The 27,854-nt window shown below is 32.9% G+C and overlaps 2 protein-coding genes across 2 annotated transcripts; one reads left to right on the forward strand and one right to left on the reverse strand.

The window, feature by feature from the left end:
* Nucleotides 1–5,493: 5,493 nt before the first annotated feature.
* Nucleotides 5,494–13,443, forward strand: LOC141724953 (ubiquitin receptor RAD23d-like). The gene is made up of 12 exons (XM_074527276.1): nucleotides 5,494–5,706; nucleotides 6,579–6,740; nucleotides 7,829–7,882; nucleotides 9,209–9,285; nucleotides 9,450–9,515; nucleotides 9,649–9,826; nucleotides 12,199–12,351; nucleotides 12,429–12,497; nucleotides 12,590–12,637; nucleotides 12,722–12,828; nucleotides 12,907–12,970; nucleotides 13,073–13,443. Exons 1-12 carry the CDS (start codon nucleotides 5,641–5,643, stop codon nucleotides 13,184–13,186), a joined length of 1,158 nt encoding a protein of 385 aa, XP_074383377.1. The 5' UTR covers nucleotides 5,494–5,640; the 3' UTR covers nucleotides 13,187–13,443.
* A 4,876-nt stretch (nucleotides 13,444–18,319) lies between these two features.
* Nucleotides 18,320–18,971, reverse strand: LOC141660802 (uncharacterized). Its single transcript, XM_074467786.1, has 2 exons — nucleotides 18,500–18,971; nucleotides 18,320–18,411 (listed from the first exon to the last, which is right to left on the reverse strand). Exons 1-2 carry the CDS (start codon nucleotides 18,969–18,971, stop codon nucleotides 18,320–18,322), a joined length of 564 nt encoding a protein of 187 aa, XP_074323887.1.
* Nucleotides 18,972–27,854: the final 8,883 nt, after the last annotated feature.

The raw sequence follows: 27,854 nt of genomic DNA on the forward strand, positions 1-27,854 counted from the left end.
ATTCCGTAATAAACTCCAATGATCTTGAAGTGTTATAAGTCATTTTGTGTCTAGAATATATTCTTCGTATAATCTTGTGATTGCCTTGAGGATAATTGAGTTATGGTAATTGATCTAGTTTCGAAGCATATCTGTTAAGCATTCGCACACACCACGTTTCTAGTTGTATGTTAGCTTGTGTGATTTGATCGATCTTTAGTCGCCTAATTGCATTGTGGATATGTCATGTGTTGGTTGGTTTAGTCATCGCGATGGGGATCGCTGCATTTCAGTAGTTTGCATTCATGAATGTTTCTATTCTGTTTTTGAGTCTGTGATGCTTGAGGACAAGCATCGATTTAAGTTTGGGGGTGTGATAAGTGGCATTTTATACCACTCAGAGCGTCTAATAACGGCTTGAATTGATGTCTTGAAATCGAGTATTTTGTGTATTTGATGCGTTTTCTAGTGTTTTTGCATTTCAGGGTATAATTTGCTTATATATGGAGAATTCATCTAAATAAGCCTAGGGTAGTACTTGGGATCAGTTGCGGGGAGTTGTGCGAAGAAATCAGCAAAATCAGAAGAAAAATATTATTTTTCCAGAAAGGTTGCAGGCGCCTGCCTGGAAGGAGCAGGCGACCGCCTTCCAGGAGGCGCCCGCGTGGAGATTGGAGGCAGCCGCCTGGGTGCTGGAATTTTAATTCTGGATTTTCTAATTCGAGTTCTATCGGGCTTCTAACAACGCTGTTTCTTGTGGAATCTTATATAAACTTATTTGGGAGACGTTTTCACAACAAGCAAGGAACAAGTAACAAGGAGAGAAGATTAAGAAGACCGTTTTAGCACGCAACAACGAAGAAGAAGAAGCATACGTTTATCTTGTGATTTTTTTAATTCGTTGTAACAGTGGATGCTAGTTTTCTTTAATCGTTGAACCTTAATACTCTTGTGACGTACTCTATTTTTATTAAATATTTTTATTAGTTTATATCGTTGTGTTAATATCATGTTTTCATATGAACTCATGGTGATGATGAGTTTTATCATGGGCTAATCGTGATCATGGGGTCATAGAGGATTTACTATGGATTTCTTTAGTTAATTGTTTAATACCTTGGTATGTGGTGATTGTATGATATCTAGCATAGGTTGTGCTTATTCGTCTTATGTGCGTCGCGAATATATAAGATAGTTTGTTAATCTCATGTGAAGCGACATTGAATCTTGAGATTTAGAACTTGCCATACTAGCATAGGTTCATGTATGGTATGCATGATTAGTGGGTAACTCTAACCGTTTTACTTGCCATGTGTAATCATAATGAATAACTTGCGCTTAAATCGTTTTATGTTGTCAAATTCTGTAGACATATAGGGTCTCAACATAATTGATGCCTATTCAACTTCTATCTTAATTGTGGATTCTTGGTAGAATGGTATCCGTACAACGAAAGTTGGCGTTTATCAGTTTCGTGTTGTTCGATTAATATCATCACCATTACATGCTAAGGGTAATAATAATAACTATTGAATGAAGTATTAATGAAGTTATGATCTCATGTGTGTTTAATATTGATAATTTAAGTGTTTAATTCTCGTAGTTAATATTAGTTAATAAACCTCAATTGTTATTAACTTGACATTGAAGAGTAATCATACATTGGTGAGTAAGTGTTAATTAAATATAATTAATCAGAGTCTCTGTGGGAACGAACTAGAAATCATTCTATATTACTTGCGAACACGTATACTTGCGTGATTTAATTAGTGCATGCTTTGTGCCCTAGCAGGTATACGCAATTACTGCTTATCTCTAGCATAGGTATTATGCAGTTTATAAGAAATTGAATTGACATTGAAATATCAAGGTTTCAAAACAGGCATGCATATATATATATATATTATATCGACATGCTTCCCAAAATATACATGCAATAATATATCGCAAGATTTAATAATAACAATCATGCACTTATCTCAATTTATTGCATATATATATAACATCACAATAACAACTATTCGGGTAGAAAACTTGCTTGAGTGTTCCGAGGTAGACTTAAGCTTAAAGTGGGTCCAGTAACCTATGAACAACAACATAAGCTAGAATTAATCCTCGGTCGATTAAGAAATTGGACTTTATTCATTCATAACCTAACGCTCGCTTCTACGCTTAAAGATTTACATAAGTTGCTCGCGTACCCTCGGCTCCACCATTTTTATAAAATTAATCGTTAAAAGTTTTAAGGCGCCTCTTTTGCGAGGACTTTACCAACTGTCTAATTAACTTTACATAATTCTTTCATGTTCCGATTAGTCTTTCAAGGCCCTTAAACGTGGTCTCAAAGTTACTCGAGGGGTAAGGGTTCGTTCGCGAAACGCCGTTACTTAAAACGATCGTTTCTCCTAAACTGTAAATCGGATCAAAGCGAACCACATATCAAAACGAAGCTTAATCTATCTAAGAATGTCAGTGGTTAGTTCTTAGAAGTGGGTGTGCGGGTCTAATAGTTATGCACAAAACAGTTAAGGAAAATCAGGCATTCCGACGACTACAAACTCATGATTTCCAAATTTAAACAACACCAATTCATCACCAATCAAACAATCAAACCAAACCAATCAACCATTCTTTCACCAATAACCTACCATAACCTAATCCACCAATTTCTAAGTCAAAACATTCAATATCCACCACTTTAACATTAAATATAATCATAAGATCAATACATGCTACTAAATCCAAACTACTCCTCCAAAACACATCATTCATCCCTAATCTAAAATCGCACAAGTTCATAACTTAAATCAAATGGTGCAAGCTTTGTTATACCTTATTGGAGCTTGGTAACAAAATACAAGAGCTTGGAATGCCTAGGAGAACCTTGATCTAAGCTTAAACAACCTTGAACTTTCAAAAGAAATAAGAAATCAAGTTAGTTCTTGAAAGTTACTATTCATCACTATTCATCATCATCTTTGATGAATTGTTTAAGATACTTAGGAATGAAATTTGGAGCTTAACTTCTAAGATAACTAAGTTATAATACAAAGAAGCCACATGAATTACCTTGAGAATTATGAATGAGCCAAGCTTGAGTTTTGAATTCCTATTTCTCCATTTTCATGAAAAATTCGAAGTGAGGAAGAGAAATTGGGGGGGGGGGGGAGAGAAAAACTTACTTGGTCATCTTGAAAATTGAAATGATTTACTTGATTTCTAATTGATCTTGGTAAATTAGTTGTTAAAAATACTTGATGAGAATGATCCTTGGATAAATATCTTGATTAATTGCTTGCATCATCTTGATTACATCACTAATTAGCCACATGTCTAATTCCCATGGTGAGGTGATGTCATCTTATTTCTAGTCCACTTGTTTAATCCCCTTGCTTCTTGTACAATCTTGATCCTTGGTCACTTATTTATTTTATGGTTCGCTTAACTCTCGTTCTCTTTGATCGTTTGAGGGATCATATTCGAGATCTTATCACCTGGGTTTCCCTAAACCTTTCTTAATATCCTATATTCCTTTAATGATCCTCTACTATAATCCTTGAATTGAATTCCTTTTAATCATGTTATCTTATACTTAATTTTTTCGGTATCTGGTTGATTTTTGGGAATAAATCAAAGTGTCCGAATTAGAATTCTGACGACCTTTATATACACTTATTTACTTTATGGAATACTAACACGATCTCAGAATTTTCATAACAGTACTTCTATATAGTGTGGTCTAATATTTTTCCTTAATCAGCACAATCAACAAAAAGTTACTATTCATCAGGGTTCCAAAATTTCCAAAAAAATGGGGTTATTACAGTCTCCCCTCCTTAAAAGAATTTCATCTTGGAATCAGATAGAATGCAGTTGGGGATACTTTTCTAGCATTTTACATTCTAACTCTCAAGTCGATTTTCCATATTATGCATCTGCTGCAAAATTATGAGAATAATATTAATATTCCTAAAGGTCTCTAATCGAGTATTATTATTAAGGGACAATAATAATGCATTAAAACTGGTGTGTTTGTTGACTGATGATCACATCTCATTGATCATAGGTATAGTGATAATAAAGTAAAGAACACAAGCATATGTAAATGTACATGGTGCTGGACAATCCCAATTTGAGAATCTACATGTCTTTTGTGTCATAAGTAATTATCATCCTGATAATGATGTAATGGTCCTTAGACTTGAAATAATTATAATTCTATACGAGAATTAATATACTGTGAATATATTAAAAGTTACCTTTGACTGGGTAATGATAAAAGTGTATTTCAGATATATTATGAATTGTATGCGAGATATGAATGATCTAGATATAATTTAACCCTCCTAATTTAAGGAGTGATATTATTGGCCTCTTGTGTGAGCTAGACTATGAAATGCGTGACCACGCTCAAATATTGATTTGATACGATAGTCTACTCATTAAACAAGGAAACCTGGATTATACTATGAAAGGATGACACATTACATGTCTCTAGTTTAATATATAATATGTGGTTAAAGAGATTATATTACATTGTACATTACTTACGAAAGGTTTAATCGATCACTGATTTAATTATTATTAGTTGGGTGGCAATGATGTATTACTAGATGTCGTTCATTGTTTGCGATTTTAAATTAGATTTAAAATTCGTTGCCAACGTAATAATAACCTTTAGGGTCACACACAAAAAATGCTTGAAGGATTATTTAATTTAAATTTGATTTAAATTAAATTAAATTAAATTAAAATAATTCAAATTATTTATAATATTAATTAAGTATGACTGAATTAATTAGATAAATAATAATATTCAAATTTACTAATATTAAATATAAAATTCAGTTATTAAATAATTAAGTGTGACTTCATTATTATATAAATAGAAATTTCAAATTAATAATAACTCATAAATAGTTAAAAATTATAATTCATTTTTTTATTCTATATACAAGATGAGTGATTTTACATGCAAGATTTTTACTAAAACTCCAGCCATCAAAAGAGAAGACAAACATAGAATAAGAAGAAACGATTATTCATCTGATTTATATTCCACTTTTTCTCATAAGGGTGACCGAGAAAGAACTTAAAGTAATATACAACATGCAAGAAAGATAGGACACGTATAAGCAATATTATAACATTTGTCTAGCCCACTGAGATAAGTCTTTGATTTTATTAATAATAAAAAATTATTATTTTAAATAGAAAGTATAAAAAATTAAAAAAGACGGAGTGAGTACTAATATATATATATTATATATAATAAGGGATATTAGTTACTTAAAATTAAACAAATTATGATTATTAATTTATCAATTTTAATATTAAAATTATACAATATTTAATTATAGTAATTTAAATGTAACCAGGCATATGCCCCGAACTAATCTAATATAAGAATTAATCATATTTTAAAATTGGATCGGACAGGTGACAATTTATCATGAATTAATTAATAAAATCCGAAATTTTTAGAATCTTGATCTTTACCGCGGGGCCGATTTTACTAACCCGGACAGCGCGTGGAGTAACTTACCGAACTTTGGCTTGCGAGGAGAGAAGAAAGCCCATCTCTCTCGATCGATACAAAAGCTCGACCTGAGACCCTCACTCGTGAGATTCTCTCCCACTTTGTATCTATTCGATCCAATTATGAAGATATTCGTCAAGACATTGAAGGGTAGTCAGTTCGATATCCAAGTCAATCCTCGCGATTCGGTTCTTCCCCCCTCTCTCTCTCGCTCCTCTCTCTCTCTCTCTCGCTCGCTCGCTCGCTCCTCTCTCTCTCTCATATTTGATGAATTGTATAATTTGATTGATGCCTTTACTTTAGTGAAATACTGAACCTAAGCTACTTTTTGTTTGATTCATTTACAGTTGCATAATAATTTAGGATTTTGTATATCTATGTATTCAAGCTTATGATTTTTATTCTTATTCACACTTTTTTACAATACAATTGGCTGATTTGGGCTGCTATAATTTATAACATGAGCGTCCATTGTTTTCTGTTTCGTTACGAAAGAGTGCTTTGTTCTATGAAACCTTTTGGTTTTTTGGATACTATAATTGTTTATATATGTTGTTGAGCCACTGAAAGTCTTATCATATTGACTTAGAGCAGCAAAACTGGAAATATAATTCTATAAATTGTTTTGAATAACACAGTGTCGAAGTAATTGACCTTAAACTTTGAAGGCGCAGCTTAATAATTTTTATAATTAATTGTAATAATTTATGAACTTATGTTTCTTTCTTTTGCTTCTGAAATATTCTGTTTTATTAGTTTAGATGCTGACTATAGGTGTTTAGAATCTTGTTCAGTGTACATTTGTTCATGACGTGTTAAAAGGCGTATCATATTGATTTTGAGTTGGATCCAAAATTTTACTCACTAGTGCATAAGTAATAATTATTAGTTTTTGCTAATTCATAATTATTATTGAAGCAAATAATTTTGAGACTTTGAATGCAACATATTATGAGTTCAATAGTGAACTGTAAAGTTCTCTGAGACAACTTAAATAGTGAGCTGTAAGTAACAAATGCCAGTAATTGGTTTGCGCAACTAATTTATTCCCTCTTTTCAGGTTGCCGATGTGAAGAGAAGTATTGAAACTGTGCAAGGATCTGATGTTTATCCCGCTGCACAACAGATGCTTATTTATCAGGGTAGAGTCCTTAAAGATGGCACAACATTGATCGAAAACAATGTTGCCGAGAATAGTTTTATTGTCATCATGTTATCCAAGGTAAATTGTTTTCTCTGTTATGTGGTGAATTATTTACGTATGCATTTGGTACATGTATTGTTAAATAAGCTTATGGAACAAATCTTTTGATGAAAGTTAGGGACCAAGATAATGCATAACCACCACAGTGGTTGTTATGTCACTTTGTGATTCTGTGATTTATAAAGCTATGTACTTGGGAATGGGAAAGTTTCATTCTTGGTGAAACACTATTTTGGATCACTTCTACCTTGCTCCCTTTCTCATACATGGCAATAAATATGAGCTAAATTCCAACACTTGGCAGTCATCTTGATAGTGCCGACCTGGGATCAAGCAGTATAATTCTTTGTTGCAAAATTAATCATTTAAATAGTACACCTATTTATAATTAGCCGAAAGCAATTAATATGGTATGGCATGGCATGGTCGTCACGCAGGTCCCCTTAGGTAAAAAATTGATAAAATAATAATACAAGTAGATAATTAAAACAATTAAAAATTATAATGATACATGTGCGCGTGACATTGAAAAAACAAAGGTATTATTATAAAAAATGGATATGTATACAATTAAAAAGCAAAGCAATTAAATGTAACCAATTTTTTTTTAAGAAACCGTCGCACGGGTTATAGGCTAGGATACAAAATAAGAAGATCTATCTGCAACTTCCGAGGTCAGCTTATTGAATTGAATATCAGATAATGTAAATATTGAGTGCCTCTAGTGGCAGAGGCAGCTCTTGATATAAGGGGTACCATGCTGCGAAAGAAGTTGTAGGGGTAGGATTTGGACGCATGCCCTTAATTTTTATACTTAATTTGAAACACTAAACTAGCTTGACCTCTTCAATCTTGTAATATATGTAGTACATATGTATGATTTATCATGAGACATCATGGTACTCCGTGTCTGATAGTCCAACAATGTTGTTAAGAGAGGGCATTGCCATATTTTTTAAAGTTGTCCTGGCCTTGTCTTTGAATGTGAATCTAATATATATATACTGATGCAGCTAATATTATCATGTACGAGCAAGAGTCAGAAATGTGCCTTTTCTTCCCACTAATAATCATTTGCGTCTGATGTTTGTGTCATTAATAAACAGAGTAAGAGCTCATCTGGTAATAGTTCAACCACATCAAGGGAAGCAGCTCCTAAGGTAAGCCCAGAATGGAAAGTGTTAACTAATAATTCAGAAATAGAATTTTGTGACAGTGAGCAACACTTCTATTTTTACGAACTCTCTTTTAGCTGTTTTAATATATCATTTATTCTGTGCCTTACAATTTTTTTGAAAAATTCTTTTTGCCTTTCCTTCCATTTAATATTTATAGCTATAGTGATTGGATTGTAGCAATAAGATAAGGATGTCATCCAAGTGGAACGTTACCACCTGATGTTGAAACTTTATTTTGCAAACTGCATAGGGTTAAGGGGACATAAATCCTTATAGCCTTCACAGGAAATGGCAAGTGCTTGATATTTGTGGAGTAATCTGTTCTTTAAAATGAAGGATTACTCCACAAATATAATCAGAAAGTGGGTGTTTTCTCGTGCAACCATACACAAGCCCTGGTTATGCCAGTCTAACGTTAATTTAAATTATAATAATACATGAAATGTATTTTGCTTAGAATATTACTTATAGTATGACCTTAGCATGTTTGACCACATAACTTTTAAGTTAAAGTCGACTTGTAAGTTTAGCTAAACCGCGAGGGTCTGTTTTTGTTATAACAGTTCAAGAACTCAAACTGACTTACAATCTGATGTACTTGTTCCAGTGACATTTTTTTTCAGATTGTAATTTGATTCAAAAATTAATATTCCAGCCACTGCATGTAACTCAAAACTGACTGCAATTTATAATTAACTTCAACATCCAACTTAATTTGTATGGTCTGTTTTTGTATGATTGTTTTCTGACCCAAGACCGACTTACAAGTTGAACCCAAGAAAGTAAGAACGAGGTACTTTTTGGAGTGACTTATTATTTATTTGTAATTTGACTTGGCAACAGTTAGTATAGCAGTAACCACAGGTAACTCAAGGACACTTTTTTAAAGGTAAGCCAATCAGGCTTGCAGTCATATACAAATTTTGGTACTTAAAACTAACTTGTATGGTACTTGTTTAAAGTTTGTAGTTTGAATCTTTATAAAAACTAGTATATCTCTCCATATAACTTACTTTCAAGTCATAAATATAACCTTAAGTAAAAAGGGCCCGCACATTTGGTCTATCACTAATCAGAATCTTGTTGATCGGCTTGTTTCATTTTTTTCGTTTGTGTTTGGTGTTAGTGTCTGTTTGTTGTTACCCGCTATCTATCTGCTGATATCTTTAGAGAATATGATTTTAAGGGTAAATTTATTCAGTTCTGTAAAAGAATCTCTGTTTTGGCTTTTCCAGATTGATTAGTAATGTCTTTGTTATGGTGAGATTACCAAGTAAGATGCATATAACAGAGCTGTCACCTTTGTAGGCAACACAAACAAGTGCTGCACCTCCTCCAGTTCCAGCATCAGCTGTTGCTCATTCTCCGTCTCCAACCTTGGCTGCGTGAGTTCTGGTTTTCCTTGGCACATGAATAGATATTGCACGGGGTGTCTTGTTCTTATACATGCATCTCTTATATCCTGCATTATCTGTCTATTTCCCAGATCCTCTCATTCCGATTTGAACTTAATTTTCATTTTTGTTAATAACTAATATTAACTTTTCAGACCTGCACCTGCACCTGCACCTGCTCCAGCTGCAGTTGTAGCTCCTGCTCCCTTGGAAACTGCGGGGTGTGTTCTTTATTATTCAGTAACATAGATTTCTTGTCAATTGTTAATGATTATTCAATCTCTTCTACTTTCAAATAAACAAATTATTATTTGGTCATTTTACATAACTTATTCATTGATTTTAATATGGCAGGTCAGAGGCTAATGTTTATGACAGTGCAGCATCAAATTTAGTGGCTGGAAGCAATCTCGAAGGAGCTGTGCAGCAGATTCTTGACATGGGTGGAGGCACATGGGATAGGGATACAGTTGTTCGTGCCCTTCGTGCTGCTTACAACAATCCTGAGAGAGCTGTGGAATATCTATATTCCGTAAGTGTCTTCCGTACTATTTTAATTGTACCAAAGAGTATGCTTAGAGCTCTAGTTTCCAGACAAAATCGTGCTAATATGCAAGTATAGTGCCAATGTTTTTTCAGATTGAAAAAAAAAGAAAAGCAATATAGTATTCATCGTGTTTTGGATACTATATTGTTGGAAATACTATATTGCTGGAAAAGGCAGATTTTTATATATAGCGTGTTTTTGGCAGCAGATAAAAATACGCTTAAATGGGTGAATTTCCATTTCCATATTTGTTGGACTGTTTGGGTAAAAATTTGGACGGGCATTTTCTCGTAAAAAACGGTAATAAGCTGAAAATTAGTTAATAGGTACATTCTACTTTCTAATTTTTCCTTCCAATCCCAGAACTGAAGTAGCCTAGGAAGCATGGGTGCTGGTGCGTGAGTGCAGGAGTGCGGATGCGCGGTGCGGGGATACGGGAATTTGACAAAAATAAAAATATGGGGATTCAGGTGCGGGGGGATACAGGAAAAAAATATATTTAAATATATATTATATATATCATTATAGAGATATCTATGATCCAAAAGTTGCATTTTATTTAAACAAAGTCAGTTATGAATTATATATATAATAATTAGTCAACAAATTAACAAAAAAGGAATTAAAAAAATAATTTAAAAAATGAAACAAACAGTCGATGATTTTATAACTCACAGACCCACACAAACAATCAACACAATGCAAGGGGCTATGTGTATATACGTACAACCTATACATACAAAAACCAAAGTTATTAAACCTTAAAGTAACTTGGAGATTCACATACATGCATCTACTAAAAATGGAATTAAAGATGTAACAAGAGATTAAAAATGACACGAAGAAGATGAAGATGCCTCCGGAGTTAGCGATGGTGAACAGTGACGATGAAGGTCGCATCTCCTCTCTCCACCAACAGATCTAATTAGGGCTCCTTGTTAAAACACGTAAGTGTGACGGAGTGGTTTTTTGTTTGATTAAAACTCAAAAACAATTACAAATATACCCTTCCCGCCTATGTTACTCGGACTCGGGTACGGAGAGTCGGACACGACACTCGGACTCGATTTTTTGAAAATTTTAGGACACGGGGACACCGTCCGAATTTTGGACACAGATACGGGGATACGGCATTTTTAATTCAAATTAATATTATATATATATGTTATTATTAAGTTATTTTTTGCAAACATATATTAGTATTAAGTAAAAGATTCGAAGTATCGTAGTTGTCAAAATTAGTTTCAACAGTTGTATAAATAAATTTTTATGAATTTAATAAAATTAAATATCCCTTATTTATGAAAATATTGCATGGCGGACATATCTTACTGTGTGTATTATTGCTTTTAAGATATGTGCACTACTACTTTAAAAAGGTATGTTAAATGAACCTAGAAGATGGACGGTCGAGATTCATTCCATAAATATATTATATTATATCTCTGCATATGTGCATCCGTATACACAAACAAGACGTGTTGACTTCATCTCCCTAAACAACTCTCTAAATAACTTATAAAGGGTCTGTTTGGCAGTCACCAAATAAGTAGTTTATTGACTTATAAGCCCATAAGTACTTATCGACGAGTGTTTGTCGATCCAACTTATAAGTCGAATTTATAACTTATAAGCCGATAAGTTGAATGTTAGTAACGACGTACTTTTTCTCAACTTATTTTGTTTTTTCACTTTCTTATTAATTTTTATTTTTAAAATATATGTTTGTAAATATTATTTAAATTAAAATTCACGAATTAAAAAAATTGTATTTAAAAATTATTTATTTAGTTCATTTAAGTAAAAAAAAATTCCGACTTATAAGTAAATTATCTAAACACTTACATAACTTATAAGTTTTTATTTACTTATCACTTATAAGTCACTTGTGCATTTTAAGTCATAAGTTACTTATATCATTAAGATTTCCCAAACGGGCACAAATAATAATTTACTTATCACTTATATGCCACTTATGGACTTTAAGTTATATGTTACATTTTTTAAGATGCCCCACACGGCCCCTTTATATTCCACACACGGGCGCGTGCGAGCACGCACATTTCCGACTACATAGAATCAAGGTATTCATGTGGTGATTTTAGTGATTCATTATGGTTGTATATTGTTAAGAGTATCTTGAAAATTTGGCATCTTGAGTATTTGTGTTTTCTTGTAAAAGAGAGGGTTGTAAAAATATTTGACTTTCCAGTCCGCATTCTTATACCTGGAAGCTTATGCAATATTGTGGCAGCTTTTTGTTTACTAGTTTTGTCCTATTCCTAGAATGCTGCAATTATTAATTTCCACTATATTTTTACTGCACTTATAATTTGATAAGATGTTTACTATAACAGGGTATCCCTGAGCAAGCTGAAGCTCCAGCTGTGGCCCCATCATCACCAAGTGGCGAGGATGCAACACCGCCTGGTCAGCTTCCCCCAGCGGCTTCCCAATCTCCTATTGCTTCCACTGGACCAAATGCAAACCCTTTAGATCTCTTCCCTCAGGTTTGTTTATCTTCATTCACTAGAATTTTATTTTACAATTTATTATCTTTGATGACGGCTTTTATATTGTGATTCAGGGTCTTCCCGACATGGGTTCTAATGCTGCTGGTGCAGGCAACTTAGATTTTTTACGCAACAATCAACAGGTATTTGTTCTTCTGGGACTACAACTTGCTTTACCTCACCATAGCCACCCCTTCTCTTTCTGTCTTCACTTTTTAATTGTCTTTTGTGTCAGTTCCAATCTTTGCGAGCTATGGTGCAGTCCAACCCACAAATTTTGCAGGTAATATATTCATGCATTTGGCTTATGTCTCTCTGACTTAACTTCCAAATATCATTAATGCTTATTCGGTTGATTTGTTGACAGCCCATGCTCCAGGAGTTAGGGAAGCAAAATCCTCATCTAATGAGGCTTATCCAAGAGCATCAGGCTGATTTCCTTCAGCTGATTAATGAACCCATTGAAGGCGGCGAGTATGTTTTTTCCTGCAAGTTTCGCTGTTAAATTTGGAAACTGTTTATGGTGCTGAGGGGCTTGTAATTTCTGAACAGGAATTTAGATGGACAGCCACAGGCTATATCAGTCACACCTGAGGAGCGCGACGCCATCGAACGTGTATGTTGTGCGGTTATCTGTAGGATTCAAGTAAATATGATTATATGTGGGCAAACGCTCCCTTTCTGTAACTTATCTGTTCTTTTTTTTCTTTCTATTCAGCTTGAGGCAATGGGATTTGACCGAGACCTTGTGTTGGAAGTCTTTTTTGCATGTAACAAGAACGAGGAGCTGGCTGCAAACTACCTCTTAGACCATATGAACGAGTTTGAATAAATTATTCATGTAACTGAGGTGGCCAAACCTCTTCTTCTACCCCCTCTTTCTTATCTTTACCCTTACATTATTACTATAATTTGGATGTCCATCTGTTTTTCTTCTTTTTTAATCTTCTAGGGAGAGTGCTTACTTTTCCGGATACGTTGTGTATCTGTAGAAGTATGAATTAACATGTAACAATGTTTCCTTGTGGTGATCTGCATATGTATCAATGATCAGAGTAGAAACCAGTTTATGGAGTTTCAGTTTTCTTATTCCTGATTTTTTTTCTCCCAAAACATTGGGGTTTTTAAGGGTAATTTGAAAGTGATAATATGTGTCATGTCAATTTACTTCCCGATTTGGGTGCAAGTAAAATCAGCAAGTCAGCATTTACCTGAATTGGAGGTTGGTTTGTCACAAATCGTGATCTGAATCAAGTCCCTATATAGTCTGTTACAAAATGTGATCTAAATCAAGTTTCTATATAGTCCCTTACCTTTGATCACACTCATCCCCTCCACCTCAAGAACCCTTTTCCAAAATTTAACTCTGAAGGACTTTCTAGATATAATCTTTGCATATCCATCACTTAAATTACTGAGCAAACAGGAAAAATTGCCATTACAAGTCACAACTGAGATGTTACTGCCTTACTGGAAAGTAAATGTAATTCTAAGATTAATCAAAAAATTCTAGTGTTATATTTATATAATAGATATACTATTTTGGAGAAACTTTTGAGAGAATAATCTTCATCTTATTCATGTATATAAACAATGTACAAACATGCCTTTATATAGGCCATCTAATCATAGGTTACGAGATAATGAAAAGCCAAAGGTTTGGAAGATCTAAAGTTTGGAAAGGCAAAAGGTTGTGAACTTGAAAAGTTGTGTTAAGCAAAAGTCATTCACAAATAGGTTATACATAACACTCTCCCTTGAATGACTTATACGAACAACATGCCTCATTAAACCCTTTACTAGGAAAAACATGTGGGAAAAAATCCTAGTGAAGGAAAAAGAGTACATGTGTTGTACATAATGTAATGTAAAAGAAATATCATATATCCCCCTCATTTCAATATATCCCGAAGTTTACGCATTCCAATCTTGTGTATCATTTTCTCGAAGAAAGATGTAGGAAGTGCTTTCGTGAACAAATCTGCTGGATTTTCACATGATCGAATCTGACAAACATCAATTTCACCTCGTTGCTGAAGTTCATGGGTGAAGAAGAACTTTGGATCAATGTGCTTTGTTCGATCTCCTTTAATGTAACCTTCTCGAGTCTGAGTGATGCATGCTTCATTATCCTCAAATAAAACAGTAGGGCTTCCTTTATTGACTAAAAGACCACATGATTCCCGAATATGATGGACCAAAGATCTTAGCCACACGCATTCCCGACTAGCTTCATGTAGTGCCAATAATTCAGCATGATTTGAAGAGGTTGCTGCAAGAGTCTGCTTTGTAGACCGCCAAGATATTGCGGTATCACCATATGTAAATACATAACCTGTTTGAGATCTCCCTTTGTGTGGTTCAGACCGATATCCTGCATCTGCATAACCAACTAATTCCACTTTTGAGTCTTTAGAATAAAATAAACCCATATCCATTGTCCCTCGAAGATATCTAAATATTTGTTTCACACCAGTCCAATGTCTTCGAGTTGGAGCAGAACTATGTCTTGCCAAAAGGTTAACAGAAAATGCAATATCAAGACGTGTACAATTGGCAAGATACATTAGTGCACCAATGACACTAAGATATGGTACTTCAGGACCAAGAAGTTCTTCTCCCTTTTCTATTGGGCGAAATGGATCCTTATTCTTTTCTAAGGATCGTACAACCATAGGTGTACTCACAGGGTATGCCTTATCCATAATAAACCGTTTAAGAATCTTTTCAATATATGAAGACTGGCGGACAAAGATTCCTTTAGATAAATGTTCAACTTGAAAACCAAGACAGAGTTTTGTTTTACCCAAGTCCTTCATTTCAAACTCTCTTTTCAAATATCCAATCGTCTCATGAAGTTCATCTGGGGTTTCAATGATGTTTAGATCATCAACATATACTGCAATGATAGTAAACCCCAATTTTGTCCTTTTAATAAAAAGACATGGACATATTACATTATTAGTATATCCATCTTTCAAAAGATATTCACTGAGATAATTGTACCACATACGACCCGACTGTTTCAATCCGTATAATGATCTCTGTAATTTAATTGGGTGAATCTCTCGGGGTCTTGAACTATATGCTTCAAGCATTTTTAATCCATCAGGGATTTTCATGTAAATGTCACTATCGAGTGACCCATATAAGTAGGCAGTTACAACATCCATTAAATTCATTCGAAGCTCTTCTAGAATTGATAAACTTATTAAAAATCTGAATGTTGCTGCATCCATTACCGGGGAATAAGTTTCTTCATAATCGATTCCCGGTCTTTGTGAGAAGCCTTGAGCAACAAGGCGTGCCTTGTATTTCACAATTTCATTTGTCTCATTTCTTTTACGCACAAATACCCATCTATATCCGACGGGTTTTATACCTGCAGGTGTTTGGACAATAGGTCCAAAAACTTGGCGTTTTTCAAGTGATTTCAGTTCTGCTTCAATAGCTTCTTTCCATTTTGGCCAATCATTTCTTCTTTTACATTCTTAGATCGATCTAGGTTCATGATCCTCGATTTCTTCAGAAATGTCAAGTGCAGCTGCATATGCAAATATATCATCCATGATAATTTCTTTTCTGTTCCACCTCTTTCCTGGAATGACATAATTTATCGAGATCTCTTCATTGTCAACAATTTCAGGTGTTTGATCATCCTTAGAAGACGTCTCTTCAGTGATCAATTCTATGATGTCATTTGATGTACCAACTTCCTTATCAAGTTTCCTTATTTTTCTTGGAGTTTTATCCTTGGATCCAATAGGTCTACCACGCTTCTGGCGTGCTTTAGACTCATTTGCTAGCATGATTTTATTATCTTCTTCAGGAAGTTTAATTTTACAAGGAACATTAGCAACTGGTATGTGTGACTTTGTCACATTCTTGACATCAGTAAATGCATTAGGCAATCTATTTGCGACTTCTTGTAGGTGGATAATCTTTTGTAGTTCAAGTTCACATTGATTTGTACGAGGATCAAAATGAGACAGGGATGCTGCATTCCATAAAATTTCTTGCTTTTCTTTTTCAAATTTTATCTTATCTCCCCCTAATGCAGGAAAAACTGTCTCATCAAATTGACAATCGGCAAACCTTGCCTTGAATAAATCACCAGTCATGGGCTCTAAATATTTAATAATTGAGGGAGAGTCAAACCCAACATATACCCCTAATCTTCTTTGGTGTCCCATTTTTGTTCGTTGGGGAGGGGATATCGGAACATAAACTGCGCACCCAAAAACTCTTAAATGAGAGACATTCGATTCTGTACCATTTACAAGTTGCATAGGGGAATATTGATGATAAGAGGTCGGTCGTAACCGAACCAAAGAAGCCGCATGTAAAATCACATGTCCCCAAGTAGAATTTGGTAAATTCGTTTTCATAAGTAAAGGTCTAGCAATCAGTTGTAGCCTTTTGATGAAAGATTCGGCCAAACCATTTTGAGTGTGTACGTGGGCAACAGAATGTTCCACTTCAATCCCAATCGACATACAATAATCATTAAAAGATTAGGATGTAAATTCCCCTGCATTGTCCAATCTTATTTTCTTTATATTATGATCAGGGAATTGTGCTCTTAAACGAATTATTTGAGCAAGGAGTCGTGCAAAAGAAACATTACGAGTAGACAATAAACTAACATGCGACCATCATGTTGATGCATCAATGAGTACCATAAAGTACTGAAATGGCCCACTAGATGGGGTAATTGGTCCACATATATCTCCTTGTATTCGCTCCAAGAATTTTGGGCATTCAAGTGAAACTTTCACAGGAGATGGTCTAGTTATCAATTTTCCTTGAAAACAAGCAATACAAGGGACATCTTTAGATAAAGGAACAATTTTATTCTTGAGAGGATGTCCATTTGAGTTTTCTATAATTCTTCGTATCATTGTTGATTCCGGATGGCCTAAACGATCATGCCACATCATAAAATTAGTTGGGTCCTCTAATTTTTTGTTCACCACCATATATGATTCAACTGGATTTATGAAGGTGTAATACAATCCAAATTTATATGAGGGGAGCTTTTCAATTAGCTGCTTCACCCCTGAGACAACTGATGTGATATATAAAAATTTTTCATCATTTGCATTTGTTGTCTCTATGTGATATTCATTTTTACGTATATCTTTAAAACTTAAAAGATTTCTTTTTGATTTGATGGAAAACATTGCATCATCAATAGTAAGTCGTGTTCCATTAGGTAACACTATATTTGCTCTTCCAGAGCCACCAATAAGATCTGATGCACCAGATATGGTGTTCACATTAGATTTAGCTAACTTTAGATGCGAAAAATATTTTTGATTTTTTAGGATTGTGTGTGTTGTTTCACTGTCTGCTAAGTAAAGTGATTCCTCATCTTTTATGACATATGATGAGAGGCTGTTGGCCATGTTCTTCACAAAAATAAAGCAAAATTAGAAAATAAAAGATCTCATAACATTCCATTGATTTGAAATTAAGCAACAGATCAAACAAAAAGTTTATAGTTCATTCGTAAATACATAAACACTTAATAAAATAAAATAAGGCCTTTTATTTAATTGGCATCATCACCGACAAATTTGGCCACCTCCGTACTGCCATCTCCAAAGAAATCAGACACTTCCATGTGAGTAGAGTTGAGTGGATCAAGTTGATTATCTCCACCAAGGTAAGTTTCAAGCTGGGAAAGACCCAGAGCATCATGTTGCTCAGTAAAATTGGTCTCAACACCTTTTAAAGAAGCTTGGTAGAGATCAACAAGGTGTTTGGAGGTACGACATGTTTTACTCCAGTGCCCTTTCATTCCATAACGATGACAAATGCTTTCAACCCTTTGACCCATCATATTTCCCTTAGGCTTTTCCTCATTCTTTGTTCACTTCTGGTGGTGAGGCTTCCTTTCAAAATTTGAGAAGTTTCGATATTTATGACCTCGACCATGCCCAAAACCATGTCCACGGGCATGTCAACGGCCTCGTCCAAATCCACGTCCTCGTCCAAAATCATTATTAGTAACATCATTCACTTCAGGGAATGGTGTGGAACCAGTTGGACGAGCTTGATAATTTTTCATCAAAAGTTCATTATTTTGCTCAGCAAGAAGCAACAAAAATAAGTTCAGAATATTTCGTGAACCCCCATTCACGATATTGCTGCTTCAGAAGCATATTGTTGGTATGAAAAGTGGAATAAGTCTTTTCCAGTATATCTTTATCGGTTACATTTTCACCGCATAATTTCAGTTGAGAAGTGATTTTGAACATTGCTGAATTGTACTCGCTTACACTTCTATAATCTTGCAAGCGCAAATGTAGCCAATCATAGCGAGCCTTAGGGAGCATCACAGTTTTTTGATGATCATATCTCTCTTTTAGATCATACCAAAGGTTTAACGGATCCTTAACAGTCAAGTATTCAGTTTTCAAGCCTTCATGAAGGTGATGTCGAAGGAATATCATGGCTTTTGCATTTTCTTGCTCAGTTTTCACATTTCCTTCCTTTATGGTATCTCCGAGACCCATAACATTAAGGTGGATTTCAGCATCAAGAATCCACGTTAAATAATTATTGCCGGTGATATCAAGTGCGTTGAATTCAAGTTTCGTGAGATTTGACATTTTTCTTTCTACAAAAATATAATTAAATTAAATTCATGAAAGCAAACACGTATAAAAGAATACACATTCATACACGAGCCATTGCTATTAAGAAGTAAGCATCTATTCACAAAATAACAAAAATTTGACAACCAAATGCATGTACAAGTTTAAAAATAGGCATATCAATTGAATATAAATAAAATCTTTCACATGGCAAAAGCTACGTACAAGGTATATTATGCAGGAAAAGATCAAAATAAGAGAATAACAATTTTAATAAACCTTGGTTTAATATTTAAAAATACACCAAAATTTATATGCATGGTATAAAAGGATCAAACATTTCACTAAAATATATTACCAAGTAAACATAATGTACATACTAAAAATATATTATACATTTGGTTCAAAAAAATACGGGACAAGTATGTGCACATTAATCTATTATAAATACATATTTTTTTAATCACAAATATTTAAAACAATTATATTTAAAAGAAAAATCATATGAAACAATAGCAAATTATAACAAAGATGATAAGAACACTAATAAATAAGTGGAATAAAACATTTTATACAGAACATATAATAAACTTATATATTCACCTTAATTATCATAACACGGTTAGAAAATAATAGGAAATAATAAGACTATAAAAACTGCAGGAACCATAATCGTTGAGTTTATAGTACAAACATAAGATTGAATGAGTTACCAAACCTAAATCCAACTCCACCAACTAAAGAAAAAGGCGGTAGGTTCTAGTAGTCAAAAGCAAAAGGAAGACCCCAAAACATATATACAAAAAATTAAATGAACAAGTTTAAAAGCTACACCACCACATGTCACTTGTGATTCACAAGCCAAGAAAACCATGGCGCACATGTCATGTATTTGTATGCTAAGGACAAATAATTACACATGCATTACAGAAAACACGTGAGCCGTCATATAAAGAACATGAAACTATGGCGTAGGATGCCTACCCAGTACCAGCATGTGTGCTCAGAACATTTAGTATTAGCATGCACTTCATGTTACAAGAAGTAATGAGATAAAGTACCTTAAAAGATCGACTCCCGGCCACCAGAAAAACAGAAACGCTAAATATAAGAACGTCGTGCTGATAACGTGTTATATTTATATACTAGATATACTAGAAACTAGAGAAACTTTTGAGAGGATAATCTTCATCTTATTCATGTATATAAATAATGTACAAACAAGCCTTTATATAGGCCATCTAATCATAGATTAAAAGATAATAAAAAGCCAAAGGTTTGGAAGATTTAAAGCTTGGAAAGGCAAAAGGTTGTGAACTTGAAAAGTTGTGCTAAGCAAAAGTCATTCACAAATAGGTTGTACATAACAAGTGTACATAATATGGTATATGTTTTTGACGGGTATTGCAATAGTGGTGCGAGCTTGAATTTGAAATGAACACTCTTATGTTAATCTATACTCTTTCTTAATAAGTAAAATATTTTTTAGTTAGAACACAATTGTATTAAAATATCAAAATTATCAAATTTTGCTACATAGCTTAGTAGAGCCCCGGGCTCCTCCCACTGCTTGGGAGTTAATTTTGACATAAACTTTGGTCTCATTTACTACAAATACATAATTACGTAAGATTTATTTATTTAATTTAACTTCTTTAATTTCACCTAGGGTTCAAGTTCATATAAATACATAATGTAATAGCATTCATTTATTATACATTTTCATGTTCAATTTCTATAAGTATTAATTTAATATCTGATCTTCCTATTTTAATTTAAATTCGTATGTCACAAGTTTATGAGTAAATTTAATATTTTTAATCTCGATTCCGTAATTCGCACAAGTTGTTAACTAGTAGGAAAATACCGTTTGCTTGAAATTCAATAGTACTAAAGTATCATAATACAAAAAGTATCAACTTTTCATTTATCATATGAAATTCAATAATACTCAAGTATCAAGGTACGAAAAGTACCAACTTTTCATTGTCATACGAAATGGATTCGATACCCTCCAACAATATAACTACATACTATTTATTTATAAAAGATTCACTCTTCAAGTAGAATAGAATCGTATTAAAATATAAAAATACCAAAATTTTATTATCACTAAATAATTTGACTTAATTAATTTCACCGGATTCGAAATTCAACACCTACATAATTATATTTATACTCTTTATTATTAAGGGGGACCACATCTATACCGTAATACAAGATTTTAGTTATAATTAAATTTAGTTTTCTGATTTTATTGGTTCGAACATCTGCAAAAATATAGTTTTATAAGATATGTTTTTAACTCCTTGATTTGACTCTCGTTTGATTACTTATAATTATATAATTAATAAGTAACTTATTTATGATCGTATTTTCTTCAAACTTTCAAATTCAATTCTTTACGACTACATTATTTTCGATTTTACACTCTTAATTAATAAGAAAAATAATTTTCGATGGAACGCAATAATATCGTAGAACCAAAAGACCAAATTTTAATTATAACTAAATTGATTTCATTAGCAATAATCATTATTAATAGCGTAAAAACTTTTCCGATAGAACTAAATAATAATACTAAATTACCAAATTTTGGTTATAATTATATACTTTTTTGAATAGGATATACATAAACTACAAGATATACTCCGTGGTAGGAATTTCTTTTTAGTCAATAAAGTTTGTCATCTAACCGAAAGATATGCAAGATATCTCCAGAATCTTAAATAATAGAACTTTAAAGTCCGAAAATACAAATCCCGAAATTGATCTCCTTTCCGCAAAAAGACAAAATTGTTATTTTGACAACTACTATATGTTTCAAACCTTACAACATAAAAATTAATTAAGGGAATAAATAATAAATTTAATCTAAATTAAAATGAACTGTAATTAGAACAAATCATAAAATTTGTAATTTTCTTGCATGCATATATATGTATGTATAATATATGTATAATATATGTATTATATATATATTACAAATATACATAAATGCAAATAAAAAAGAATAGATTAAAATAAAAATAAAAAAGTCTAACCAAATGGAGCTTTCAGTTAAACTTATAATTAAAAGAGTTCTATACTTTTGGTCTTTGAAAAATTGGAGTATAAATGATAAAAAGATCATGAGTAATTTTAAACATATTTAAAATATGTTTAAATGCATAACTTGTTACGAATCAGGCTTGAATCTTGATTATAAGTAAAACACATATTATAATTACGTTCAGTAAATCTGTAGCCTTTAACAGCTAATGAAAGGGTATTCCATCAACTGATGAGGTTTTTGTAACATTTTCTACGAGATTTCTAAAAGTAGTTAGAGTTGTTGTTATTCATTCAGTTATCATGTTGACTCAATAAATAATCTAGAATAGGATGACTATTGGTAAATATGTGATACCATGTAATTCTGATTAAGTAAAATGTATTAACTGCTAAGTGAACATCAACGGCTAACTGTTTCATCAACGGCTAATCAATCACTCTCAACTTCTAAGAAAATTCGAATTGCAGTTGATAGTGTCTTGACATTGGTCAAATCCAGATTCCGACACAATAAAATCTCAACATAGAAAATGGGAGCCAAACAAACTTTGCATGTGATCTTGGATTCTGAAGAAAAAAAATATTCTACTTCCATACATCATAAATTGGAGGGATATTCAAAGTAATATATCAAGATAAAATCTAGCCTCATTTGTCAAGTCTTACCAGAAAAAATGCAGAAGCAATCTTACCAGACCTATAAGATTGTGCTATGCTTTGTCTGGTAAAGATTATAACTTGGTGATATATAAATCAAGTTGTAGCAGTAGTATTTCTCAAGAAATAGTTTTTAGAGAGTTAATTTTTAGAGAAAAGTATCTTGAGAGAAACACTGAAAACGCAGTTGTGAAATTGCAATTGCAATTTACACATATTATTTCTTCAAAATATATATCTCAAGTGGTAAACTAAAAAACAAACCATCTGGAATTTTTAATTGTTGTGTTTTCTTCTTTCTGTTTACAAGATTTAATTTTATGTTCGAGAATATCAAAAAGAATTGATTTGTATTAGACTCACTTCTACAAATCATCATAGTTGATTGTTAGAGAATATCAATTTTTATCAGAGCAAGCCTTCAACTTAAAGAAGGCTTAAAGATATTGAAGCTAACTAATCAAATATGGGAAACAGGGACGCTGGTGTGAAGATTCATATGGTAGAAAAAGATTTTTACTATCACTGGAAAGTAAAAATAAGAATTCATCTGCTTTCACAAGATAAAATATCTATGGAATACATAGACAAGGGTCCACATGTTCTTATGAAAACTATACCGGGAAAAGTTGATATAGATGGAAACACAGGGCAGACGAGATTGTTCAGAAGACTATGGCTTACTATTCTCCCGAGGACTCAGAAGAAGTTATCAAGGACAAGAAAGACATAAACATATTGTATAATGACATAGATTCAGACATGTTTGAATCTGTCATGAATAGCAGCACTGCAAAGGAAGTGTGGGGTACAATTCAAATATTATGTAAAGGATCAGAACAAGTTAGAGAAAACAAAATGAAACTTTTGATTCAACGATATGAACACTTTCACTCCTCACCTGATAAAATAAGTGAAATATTCAACATGTTTCAAAAATTGTTGAATGGGCTGAAACTACATGAAAGAATCTATAAGACCAATGAACTCTAACTTGAGATTCTTAAGAGCACTTCCCAAGAAGTCGAAAACCACTACAATATCTATCATAAACTCTTTTGAATACAAAGACTATACTCTTGACGGACTGTATGGACTTCTCAAAATCTATGAACGGGAGATGCAGCAAGATGGAGATCTTGAAAAAGGGTAAAAAAGAAAAATATGTAGCCCTTGTCGCCTCCAACATCTGTGATCAAAATTTAGAAACCAATGGAAAATTTTCAAGCAAATCAGTTACTGAAGCCAGGTCAATGTTAGCAAAAGAAAAAGAGAAGAATATAGAGGAGCAAGTTGATTCACGGAATGAACATGAAGAGCTAGATGGGAACATGACATTTATGTCCAGAAGGTTCCCATATATCAAATCAAGAGAAAGTCATTTTCCAAGCCACTCAGGAAGGAGTTCCAGTTTAAAAAATGAGATGTTTGATAATTTCAAGTTCAAGTGTTACAACTGTGGGATTGCTGGACACCGTTTCAATGAATGCAGAAAGCCAAAAATGGAAGAAAAGAGTGGTGAGTTTGTGTACTACAAGATATGTACTTAAAACTCTTTAAGAAAAATGAAAGATCCCTCATCGTAAAAGAAAGAAAATGTGATGTTGAGGATGAAGAGACTGAGTGTGTGAATCTAGCTCTCATGACTATTGACAATGACCAGAAAATAACCTTATCCAATATTCGAATAACTACACTTGATCTTTTTAAATTGAGTAAAAAGGAATGCAAAAATGATACAATTAATATATCTTCTAAATTACACAATCTGCATTCCACTCTTAAATCTCTAACTAAAGAAAATGCTAGAATTAAAAACTTCAACTTTCTTTTGGTAAAGAGAAATACTCTTCTAGAAACTCAACTGTGGATTATGAAAAAATGAAAAGAATCTTTCAAATTAACAGAGCTAATCTAAATGTTGTTTAAAAAGATAAGAGATCATTAAAAGAGAATTAGAGAGAGCACAAGAAATTATCAATAAATGAAAAGAATCTAAAAATATTGCACAAAAAATTCTTAACCTTCAAGGTGTTGAATCTTTTGGTGAGAACGCCTAGAAAAAGGAGAAATTGAACGCCTAGATGAGTAAATTGATATTGATTATCCGCTGAAAGTTAGTTAGTCGTCAAATAAAAATTATCAGTTGAAAGACAACTCCAATTCTTATAAACTGGAAAAACTCAACAGGAAGTATGGTCCAGTAAGTAAGAACTATTTCTTAGGAGAATGCAGTAAAACCAAGGGTAATAGGAGGCCTGTACAGATCAAATTTCTATTAAGGAAATAGAAGATAGGCTTGATCAGATTGAGAAAAAGGTAGATGAAAATTACAACAGAAGAATCAAAATTAATAATCACAAAAATTTCACTCATGTTAAGTCTGCATCTAGAATGAAATGTGTTACGTGTGGTAATATCAATCATGTAACTGATAACTGCAAATAAGTTTATGCATCTATCTCTATGTCTGTCTATGCCATGTCTCTCATATCCAACATGAATAAGATGTTCAATCAGAATCATCAATACATGCCACTTACTACTAATCTATACCACTCTGCATATAACATGCCTTTGAATATGTCAGGAATGAACAACATGTCTACTTCATTCCCTAACATGATAAAATCTCAATGTATGTATTTGATTTAAACATAAGTGCCTTTGCTCAAAGTCCTACACAAAGAGTTTAGGTGGACTTAAATCCTCCCAAACTGAAGGTGTCTATTGTTCATAAAATAAAGAAGGCAACTAACAAAGCGGGACCAAAGATAACTTACGTACTAAATCCAACTGGCATTGATTATGATGTGTGCAGGAAAGAGAAAAAATCCATGGAAATAATACATACTGCAAATGGTTATTTCCTGCTCGCAAAAGGTGTGGAGAGAGCTGGCCTTGTAATTATCCTTAGAGATGACATCAGGGAAGATATCAGTGGATATGGCTTGATACCAAAAAGGGATTATTTTCATTGTTAAAAGAAGCACTAACGAAAATACTTAAGCAACTTCATCCAGTGATAGTCAACTCTGTAACAAGAATTTCAAAGTTAAATCCTACAAAGAGGTATATATTGTCTATAACAAGAAAATACAATAATATAGTGGTAACTCAAAACAGAAAAGGAGATATGTCTATAACTAAGTGCAACTCAATAAATGCCGATTCAATCACTTGTATCTAATCAAAATAAGTTTGGACAAAAGCCAGCTATAACACAAGAAACTATTTTAAATAACTCACCCAATATTCCAAATTCTTCATGAATTTGGGTAGGAAAATGAATACATACATCATGAACCTTTGATCAAACATGCAAATGTAAAAGATCACTTCTCATAACAATTTGTACGGAATCAGTAAGATGAATCCTGGCGATATAATACTTAAGAATCATTACATCAAGGTCTTCAAAATAATACGAATTTTTTCAGTCATGAGTGATATGCAAGCTGATTTTTGATCAAGTATTGCAAGCTGATGTATTCAAGTCAACTTAGTCAAATTAAGATCAACATCCATGGGAAGTACAAATCACTCAACCATTCTGTTGTATATGAATCCATTAACTCAGGGGGAATTGTTAGAAATGTGTCCTCACTTTCTATCCAAACTTTTAATAAAATTGAGTTAAGTCAGACTTTGTAGAAGATTTTATGTTTCTATGATAAGGTTGAGAATTGTAAAAATTTCTCAGCCTATGCATCTAGCTCTAAATCTAGAGTCTATCAGATAAATGTCAAATTTGCTTATTTTAATGAAGAACATGAGGAAGAATTGTAAGGATGCAAATCTTCTAATCTTAAAGAGTCAAGATCCTTCAAGAATACTTGTATCAACTTCTCAAAGTATAACATAATTTAGAACCATCTACTTAAATCTGTTTGTCAGAATTTAAGAGAAAATGTGATGTCTTAATTCAGCAAGATGCAAATTCCTGCAAAATTCTCTATTATTGAGACCAGATACTTTGTAGATGAAAGATTTACTTTGAAAGTAGAGAATATATCAAGTAACTATGACATCACCAGTATAAATGCACCTGCAAAAATTCAAGGTTACTCTTCAATCATGCAAAACATTCTAAGGAAACATGCAAATTTAAAGTTAACAATCATTCTCACTAATCCACTTGATCTGCATTTAAAGGGTTGGTAAGTGAATCAAATATGGTCAATTTTTTTATGGTTGTTTACTTTAGTAAACCTTGGAGAATAACCAGTTATTTATTATGACTTCTTAGATGTTCAACATATATCTAAAAGATGGTTTGGTTTTGACTTAGTTTAAACAAATCATATTGATGGCTATTTTAGCCGTTGATAGTCATAATAAATTTATGGAGTCATGTAATAAAGTTTCAATGGATAATTTTAGCAGTCGAAGTTGTTAAGTATGTTCAACTGTCCTTGCATCCCAGCCGTTGAAATTTTATTATCTTCTAACCGTTAGGTACATCCATCGATACATGTCCAAAGATGTGAATCTATAATTTCAGCCGCTACTTTGAGTAATGGAAAAATATCTTTTTATTTTTAATCATTGCCTTTTTACACCAATCAGGTCGTTTCATAAATTAACATCTGATTTTCTTTAAAGATGAATTCTTGAGTAAATATAAAAGGCACCTGTTGGTTCTTTTTATAAATTTCATCTATCTCTCTCTCTCTCTCAAATTCACCAAGGCAAAGAACCTGTTATATTGTCTGAAAACAAACCTTTTTTGCATCTCTCTTTCTCACTATTCTCTAACGGCTCCAGTTAAGACCATGTCCAGTTCAGGTTTTGTGTATGAGCAGAACAATTTTGTTGTATATGTTGATTCCAAGCACGAGCATGCTGCTAAACTTCTTAAAATGATGAAGTACATCAAGAAGTGTAGATTAGCATATGCTGCTTGAAGCGTCAATCATCTACTGTGAAGTAATTCAAGAAATTTGGACAATTGTTGAGTTTGGCAGTGATAATTTGACTCTCACCTTCTCTCTCAAAGGTAAAAATTAAACTATCAAATCTGATATTATATATGCTTGTCTTCAAATTTCTGAAAATAACATGTCTAGTTATCCTAATAATGTCCAAATTGTTAACATGCTAAATGGTATGGGGTATGTTATGAATACTGATATTCTTGGAGATATTGATAAGAATGCTCTTAGAAAAGAATGGAGTTTTTTGTGT

This window comes from Apium graveolens, chromosome 5, assembly GCF_009905375.1.
Source record: "Apium graveolens cultivar Ventura chromosome 5, ASM990537v1, whole genome shotgun sequence".
Lineage (NCBI taxonomy): Eukaryota > Viridiplantae > Streptophyta > Magnoliopsida > Apiales > Apiaceae > Apium > Apium graveolens.